The 9,299-nt window shown below is 36.2% G+C and overlaps 1 protein-coding gene across 2 annotated transcripts in view; it reads left to right on the top strand.

The window, feature by feature from the left end:
• Window positions 1-8,827, top strand: part of SPICE1 (spindle and centriole associated protein 1) — a 57,452-nt gene extending 48,625 nt beyond the window's left edge. For both annotated transcript variants that reach the window (XM_047792310.1, XM_047792319.1), the window contains exons 14-18: window positions 2,563-3,053; window positions 4,245-4,428; window positions 6,901-7,003; window positions 7,754-7,841; window positions 8,532-8,827. In XM_047792310.1, the coding sequence (XP_047648266.1) occupies window positions 2,563-3,053; window positions 4,245-4,428; window positions 6,901-7,003; window positions 7,754-7,841; window positions 8,532-8,585 (920 nt within the window). In that variant the 3' untranslated portion in view covers window positions 8,586-8,827. The remainder of the gene's footprint in view (window positions 1-2,562; window positions 3,054-4,244; window positions 4,429-6,900; window positions 7,004-7,753; window positions 7,842-8,531) is intronic.
• Window positions 8,828-9,299: the final 472 nt, after the last annotated feature.

Genomic DNA, 9,299 nt, shown 5'->3' on the forward strand with positions numbered 1-9,299 from the left:
GTTAATTGATGGTCTCTTATGAACTATTATAAATTATTTTTCCTTGGAGTTGGATAGATTAAAGTCCTTTTAAAGAAATAATTATAATAAATATTTTTACTCTGAAAATATATTAAATGTTCATTAAAGCAAACTATTCAGGGACTGCTGGAGACAACATTTTGTTAGCATCCTTGGCAGGTTCTGCATTGAAAATAGCACTGCACATTTCTTTTACAGAGTATAGATAGAACTACCTTTGAATATGCATTTTGGACTGGTGAAGTTTTATTATCATACTTTTTAGCATTTTGTTTTGAATGCTCACATGTGAAGAATTAGTCAGTTAACCTGAACAAGTAGACAGAGATAAAAGATACAGAGGGGCCTTCACTGGTTTAGTTATGCTCCAGACCGATTCTGTTCAGTAGAACTTTTTGTGATGATAAAAATGTTCTGTATCTGCTCCATTCAATATGGCAGCCACTATTAACCCTAATGGGATTGCTAAGGTCCTGAAATGTGGCTACCGTGACTGATGGGACTAAATTTAAAATTTTATTTTATTTTAATTAATTTAAACCTGAATATGAATAGCCACATATGACCAGAGGCTACCATATTGGACCATGTTGTTCTATAATTTCCCATCATAAATATTTTCCTTTAGCTACTAATCAGTTATGCTTTCCTTTACAGCCATGCCTCTTGAAAGAGTGGTATACATATGCTGTTTTCACTTTCTTCTCTCCCATCCACTTCTTAAAAATTATAGTTGATTTACAGTGTTGTGCAAATTTCTATCATTCACTTTTTAAAGTATTAATTCATGTTTGCAGGTAATTTTTAAAAAAAGCACATACTAGGTTCTGGTCCTCTTCCACCTCTAGGCCTACCTTAAGAGGTATTATTTTTAGTCCAGTTTATCTTCTAATGGCCTTCATAATTAATATAAAATATTTTTATATCTCTTTTCTTGAAATAGAACTTTACACAATCATATAGACTCTCCCTTATTAAAGAAGAGGGTTTAATTCACATTATTATCTACCTCTCTTCTCTGAGCTGTTATATTTTTATTTTTAATTCTTCTATTGCATAACCTTATGACTTTAAATACTTTCTATTTTCATCTTCGTTAACTTTAGGCAGTATCTCTTGGCTTCCTTCTATGAGAGGAAAACACTCAGCTCTCTTCCCAATTAGGTTATTCTACCTAAACCACTCTTGATAAGGGCAACAGTGGCCAACACATTGCTTAGTCCAGGGTACACGTTTCTGTCCCTATGTTTCTAGGTTTTACAGTGGTATCACACACAGTTAACCACTGCCTCTCTGTTTCCTTGATGCCACATTCTTATTGTCTTTTTCTTATCTTTCTAGCTGGTCCATTTCAATATGCTTTGCTAGCTTTCCCTCCTTTACCTGACGTTGAATGTTGACTTCTTCATGTCTTGGTACTGGTTTCTTCTCTCACACTATTCCTTCTCTAAATAATCTCACTTATTCTCTGCCTTCCAATACCTTCTATATGCCAGTGGCTTCCAGTTTTGGAATTTAGGCAGGGTGGTCCTTTGAGTTTCTGACCCATATTTCATTTGCTTGGTTCAATATATAGATGACTCAGTAGGCACCTTAAACTCAGCATGTTCAAAACAATTCTTGATAACCCCCCTTCCCCCAAATCTGTCCTCCTTATCTTCTGCATCTCAGTAAATGGCATCACCACCCATTCACTTATGCATGCTGTCTGATCTGTGTGTCTGCCTCACTCCCCACTTTCAGTTCATCACTTTCAGTTCTATTGCCAAAATATTTCTGAAATGTATCTGCTTCTCTCTATCTCTATAGCCAACATACCTTAGTCAAATCTAAGCCTCTTTCTTCTTAACTACTCTAGTTACTTAAAGGTCTCCCTACTATTCCTGGTCTATTCCTAGACCTTCCAGTTAAAAAAAAGTCAATTATGTAAATTGAGTCATTGCCAAAACTTCTCCAGGTTTCATTGCTTTTGGATTAAATTATAAAATTCTTAAGATGGCTTAAAAAGCTCTGCAGAAAATGGCTTCTGTTTGCCTCTCCAGTTTCACATATTCCCAGTTCTCCCTTGTTGCTACAGTATAGCCAGACTGGCCTCCTCTCTTTGCTCTCACCTATTTTGGGGCCTTCACATATATTGTTCTTGACCATAATGTTCTTTGCTCTACTTTCTGCCACATATATAATTATTTTAAAATTTTATTTCTTCAGAGATGCTTTCCCTGCTCATTATAAGTGTACATTCATTATGTATCTATACTCCCCCACCCCCAGATTCCTAGATATGAGTTAATATATGTGTTAAAATGTGAACTTGGTAGATGGTTTTTCACAAGGATTCTGATAAAGCTCTAAGGAATATAAAAGACTCTGTACTTGATTGTTAGAGAGGGTATTGCTGGTATACTCCCTGCTAAAATAATTGAGGCATTCAGAAGTCAAATCTTTCTATTGAAATACTTTCCTTGACGGGCTAATGAGATGATTTTAGTGCCAACAGTGGTTAAACTATACTTATTTATAATGTTTTAATTTTATCTACAGTATTGAGGAGGACTGTTCAAACTCGTCCTGCTCCACGAATTCCTCCAACCGTGGCAATAATTGAGAAGGAACAAAATTGGGAAAACAAGACCTTACCTACTGGCACTGACATTCAGAATTCAAGTGAAGAGAGTCATCTCTTTACTCAGAGGTGGAGGGCCTCTCACATGGGAGAAGATTTGGAGAACAAAACCCAAACACTTTTTGTTAACCTCTCACAGCCCGTCTGTGGCTCCCATTCAGGCACTCAGCAATTGAGAAACTCTGCCTTCTCAGAAGAACCTCCAGTATTGGGAGATGGGCAACAGCTTAGAACAAATGAAACGTTAATACAAAGAAAGGACATCATGGCACGAATTGCTGAGTTGACACTGCAGAATTCAGCTATCAAGGCACATCTGAATAATATCATCAGGCCAGGGGGAGAGCAAGGGGATGGACTTCGGGAGTTTAACAAACAGGAGACAAGTCATGCAAGTGACATGTCTGCTGTGAGTATCAGTTAAAGACTGACAATGTACATAAAAGAATTTAAGTATTCTGCTAGAGCATCTTAAGGTGTTTCCTTCTATAAGTGACGCTAGGTATTTTTGAGGTTACTACTAGATGGCTTATGCTTTGTCATGTCTTCATCACAAAATAGGTAGAGGTGTTCTTGTTGTGGCTCAGCAGATTAAGAACCTGACCCAGTGTTTGTGAGGCTGTGGATTTGATCCCTGGCCTTGCTCAGGCGGTTAAGGATCTGGCATTGCCACAGGCTGCAGTAGATTGCAGAGGCAGATCAGATCTGGAGTGGCTGTGGCTGTGGTACAGGCTGCAGCTGCAGCTCTGATTTGACCTCTGGCCCAGCAACTTCCATGTGCTGCAGGTGCAGCTGTAAAAAGAAAAAAAAGGAAAAAAAAAAAAAAGAGGACAACATAAACTTAAAAAATGAGGAAATGAATGAGGAAAATAGGACAAAGGTAAAATGTAAACCTAAAATTAAGCTAGGAATGAAATTTTAAATATAAAATGCAGAATAAATATGTCTTGAAAGCTTGCCACACAACTGCATTTTAACTGAAATCATTTTTACTCTTAAAGGGGCCCATAAGAGAGAATTATGTTTAGTTGGCTCTCAACTCATGAGTAGTGAATATTTTAGGACACAGAATGCATTTTCCTGTAGAAATGATGTTTTAAAGAATTATTAAAGTCAGAGTTTAATGTGCATATAAATCACCTGGGGATCTTGCTGAATTTTATCTCTGAATAGGTCTGAGGTAGGACCTGTGCATTTCTCATAAGTTCCCAAATAATGTTTGTCTAATGATTACACTTTGAGGAGCAAAAGTCTGCACGTTGTAGCGCTAGAATTTTATAAGTTATGTAAACTCTGGGCTGCCTGGCAACATAAATCTTCATTTCCTTGTTTGTGGTGAGAAAAAGGATTCTTAGTTTCAATTATGGAGTGTTTATAACACATCCTCATGCTGGTCCCACTGATGGGACTTCCTTTTACCCTTTCTTGAGCCAAGGTGGCACCTGTCAGGATTTTGATATTTGCCTACTGTTTAAGTTTGCAAGTAGCAAGGGCTATGAATACGAACTTGCTGGCTCTTAGTGCAAGAATTTGTTTTTACAAAAAGTCAAAATTGTTTGGATTATTTTTAATATGGAATCTGTGCTCTTTTTTAAAAAAGACTTTTCCAGCATTACAGCCTCTCACACCAAGTAGCATGGAGGAACGGATTGCAGAACTGAATCGACAGAGTATGGAGGCACGTGGAAAACTCTTGCAGTTAATAGAGCAGCAGAAACTTATTGGTTTGAATCCTCCCTCTCCACCAGTATCACCTATTCAGTCACCTCTCAGAGCATGGACTGGTTAGTCACAAATTCATGATTTAAAAACTTAGACACATGAAAATTTTACTTCTTTGATTCTGTAAGTATATATTTAGCTAAAAGAAATCTCCGAGCACACATATTTCAGTGTCTTCAATTTTATATAGAAAGAAACAGAATAAGTGACAGAAATGGGCCTACGAGGCTGGTCTCCTGATAGAAACTTATCCCATGATGCCTGCAGTTAATCTTTGGTGTCTGAGTTCCTGAGTTGCCCCACATGTAAATGGGATTTGTTACAGTATGGGATTCACTTACAACATATGCTGTAGCTAATTATAAACATAAGCATCAAAATGATAATTTAGAATTTCATCAGCAACAAATTTACAAGTTAAAACCGTTAAAACATTTTCATTCGTAAGTTAAACTTTCTATTCTGTTGTTAGATTTAGGAATGTGGAAAGCTAGAGGGGATTCTAAGTAGTAGAAAAGTAACTGAAAAATTAGTTGTCATAGTATTCACATTCAGAAAGATTCTGATGAAATGAAGTAGATCTGAAGTTGCTCTTGAGCCAGAAAAATTGAACTATTAAGACCCTCTGAGGGTAAAAGTGCCTGAAGGTTCTAGAGAGACAAGTTTGGGCCCAGTATAAGAGACACTTCTAATTGGCAGGAATAGGGAAAGCTCTGTATCAGGAAGTGGTGTGCGCCCAGAAGTGTTCAGGCATTGGTGTTTTAGAGGAATTCTCATGTCTTGTGGCTGGTTTAAGGTATCTGCCAACAAGACTTTTTCTCTCAGAAGTTATTTCCTTTTTGAAACTCTAGACCCAGAAAGCAGAGTGATTTGGAAATTACTAGAAAATGATGGATAATGCATTTCCTTAAGGCCATTCCTCTTTGTTTATTCTAGGCTCCTTCACATTACAGCTCTGCCTACATGTCAGAAAGTCTAGAGGCAACTTCTGACTAGAATAAGTTAAATCATTCAATGTGTGTGAATACCAGCTCTCTACTTAACATGTTCTGGGCACTGGGGCTACTGCATTGAATAGGGCAAGTCCCTGCCCAGCTTGGCTACTCCAGTATTCAAGTTGGAAAGCAGGCAATAGACAAATAAGCAATTAAATGTGTATGAGATGCCAGTTAGTGCTAAATGTGGTGAAGAAAAATAAAGCGGATCAAAGAATAATTTTGTGATTAAATGAGACATGTTTCAGTAATTCTTTGAGGTTAACAATATTTTCATTTGTGTTGGCTCATTTAGTTTCCAGCACACCCTCAGAGAAGACAAAGCTGAGACACCTATTTGATAAATAAGTAAACCAAGGCATAAAAAGGTTGAGTGATTAGTCTGAAGTTCTAAAGCAAACTGGTAGATTTGCAATCATGTTCTTCCCATTCCAGTGCTTATATGTCTAAGGTATTCTTTTAAGTAAAAGTCTTGATTTCACAGGAACCTCTGTGGGCTGTAATGATAAGATAAAAATAAATCATATGCCATGCAAAACCTCTTTTGCTTTCCAGGGTAACCAAGGAATATGTTATAAAATTGAATAGAGTTTCAGTACTCCTTAAAGCCCAGAAATCACTGGTTTTAAGTATTGATTCATAGGAGCTTCTGCGAAATTGACTGGGATGGACATAAAGGCTTTCATTTCATTAGTAGATGCTTAGTAATTATTTGTCAGTTGATTACCTACTTCTTTTTTTTTTATTTATTTTTTATTTTTTTTTTCTCTTGTTGTTATTGTTGTTGTTGTTGCTATTTCTTGGGCCGCTCCCACGGCATATGGAGGTTCCCAGGCTAGGGGTTGAATCGGAGCTGTAGCCACCGGCCTACGCCAGAGCCACAGCAACGCGGGATCCGAGCCACGTCTGCAACCTACACCACAGCTCATGGCAATGCAGGATCGTTAACCCACTGAGCAAGGGCAGGGACCGAACCCGCAACCTCATGGTTCCTAGTCGGATTCGTTAACCACTGCGCCACGACGGGAACTCCCCTGATTACCTACTTCTGAAATATCAAAAATGTATATAATTATACTTGCCATTGGCCACCAGAGCTCTTCAGCCAACTTTCCTAATTTAATGTTTTCAATAGCAGTAGTCATGTAATAGATTTAGAAGATTTAAAGTTTTACTGAGTAAACCCAGGAGTTTTCTTTCTTCTTTCCTTTTTTTTTTTTTCCCCAAAAGATTTAGATAAGCTGCTCTGACCAAGATCTTGCTTGTGGATCTGACATGATACTGCTTGTCTGAAGATTCTGGTTCTCTATGAACTTGAACTGGCATGCTATTGAATTGACACTAGTAACTAAAGTTTCTTGTCTCACAGTTCATTCTTAAAAAAATCCTTCAAGTTTATCTGTGGGCCATAATGATAAAAATATAGAAAGAACCCTCAAATTTATAATGTGAGATTTGCAGTAAGACAGAAATCGGGTTAAATGTTAATTTTCATTTTAATGAAAGGTAATGGAATTAATGTTTATTTTCATATTATAGAAGGAGGAAAGAGGACAATTGAGGTATCTATTCCAGGAGCAGAAGCCCCAGAAAGCTCAAAATGCAGTACTATCTCTCCTATCAGTGGGCTAAATACAAGAAGGTAGGATTAAAATCAAAAACACGGTTTTCAGTTTATTCTCTGTGAAAACAGATGTGCTTAGTGTCTGACTTAGATTCAGATAGATTGACTCATGTAGAGAAAATAAAGTAACTGGGGAGGAAAATTGGGGGGGGAGAAGAGCAGTTTAAGTAGGAAAGCACTGGGTTGGCTGTTGAAAGCAAAATTGGGATAATAAATGATAGCACATGTGTAGGGTGCTTTATGGTTACAAAGTTAGGAGGTAGGTAGTATATGACAAGGTAGATAAATTGGGTGGGTAGTATTTTCCTCTTTTACAGGAAGTGAAATGGAAGCTCATAGAGCTGACTGGGTAATTTGCTCAGATGGGATACATGGTTAGTAGATGGTGACACCAAGAATGTTCCTGGCTCTCTGTCTCCACTCTGTATGCTACTGTTGCACTGCTCCAAGTCTCCTTATTCTTCCACGACCTTAGCCTTCTTCCCCACTCTTACACATCCATTTTTTTCCTTTCTATATTCAAAATTTACCTGTATGAGACTGTAATGGTCTCTGTACTTTCCATTCAATCTTTCTGTAAACCTAAAAGTACTTAAAAAAAAAAGTCTATTAATTAAAAAAGATTTAGGTTGGTGAAATAATTTTCTTATTTGGACTTAGCCATTTCTTTTCAAGCTCTTGCCAGTATCGAGAGTTTTATTTTGTTTAATTTTTAAAGGTTAATCATAAAAGATTATTCTCTCACTCTCTTTTATTTTTCATAAATAGATCTTCAGGGGCTACTAGTAATTCTTGTTCTCCATTAAATGCCACCTCAGGAAGTGGGCGCTTGACACCTCTTAACCCGAGAGCAAAGGTATATAATAAAACATAATTGTGAAATGTGCATAGAAGTTAGGAGGGCGAGGGTGGGAGGTGGCTGATTTCCATGCTTGGTTATTATTCCTGTTGTCTTAAAGATGATATAAAATTCTCAGAAGAAAACAAATACTAATTCGCTTTCATTAGAAAAGAAACAAGCATATGCGTCTTTTGTTTTCTAGGGTAAGATAAAACTTATTAAGATTTCACCAAAGATTGGACATGATTGTTTCAGGCAGACCTTCCAAATAGCGGAATGACAATCCTGGCAAGACATGCAGGGGTGCTTTGTCCTTTGCTCTTATATTCTAAAAAAGCTTTAATGTAAACTATTTTAAATAATTTGCCCTTAGTTTCTAGAATGTCGTAATAAATTTAATTTTCCAAGATCAAATAAATTTTTGTAATTTAAAAAAATTGTACCTATAATTTGTATAAAATACTGGATTTATTCTTTTTTTTTTAAATTATGTTTCCCAAATCAATAAGGGGATCTGTTAAGCCAAGGAATATCTGAGTGTCTCTGTTAGAGAATAAAAATTGTCAGTAACAGTTTAATTTTCAGTACCGTTCAGTTGTGTAGGATAACTTTGATTCTATGTACTTGGTATAAATAATTGTAAATCTTGAATAGTCTCATGCTCCTGATTACTTTCTAAATCCTTTTTGTATCTTTGTTCAACAGATTGAGAAACAAAATGAAGAAGGCTGGTTTGCTCTTTCTACTCACGTGTCATAAGTTAGGTTGAATTTTAGAGTTTGCAGTAATATATTCTTGAGCTTCAACACTCCTTTTTCTTCTCCTGCTTTCAAGTTTTTAATGTTCTTTCAGATAAATCTTACAAAGATCTTGTGACTTAGTACTAATGGAAAAAATAAATAAAGCAATCATTTTAATTTTTGACCTTTTCAAATAGATTTCTAACAAGCAACCAACCTATGAAGTCTTGTGAATAAAATTTTGACTAGAGAGCAATTAAAGTTTTATATTCTAATATCTGAGAGATATGTTTTTTATCTTCATCATTTTTATTCAGGTTTTTTTTTTTGGCTAGTGTATCTTAAATGTTGATCTATTTTATTTTTTCTGAAGAACTAAGTTGCTTTTGCATAGAACTTAGAGTAAGATACCTCTGTGTGATTAAAGTCTGGTTTTCAGAAAAATTTAACATCCCCTTTTAGGGGAAGTCACTGTAGTCCATCACTTTTTCCATCAAGTGAATATTTAGCTTTAAAAAGTAAGTGTGAGTGTATTTGTTTATATTTGCTTAAGCAGATAAGGGTAATTGTATATGTTATAACATTCTTTTTTTTTTTTTTGTCTTTTGTCCTTTTTTTTTAGGGCTGCACCCGTTAACTGCTGAGCCCTGATGGGAACTCCTCCCTCAATACTTATTTTCATATGCTGCTCTTGCTCAAAACATAATTGATTTTTTTTTTTTTGTCTTTTGTC

This window comes from Phacochoerus africanus, chromosome 1, assembly GCF_016906955.1.
Source record: "Phacochoerus africanus isolate WHEZ1 chromosome 1, ROS_Pafr_v1, whole genome shotgun sequence".
NCBI classification, from domain to species: domain Eukaryota; kingdom Metazoa; phylum Chordata; class Mammalia; order Artiodactyla; family Suidae; genus Phacochoerus; species Phacochoerus africanus.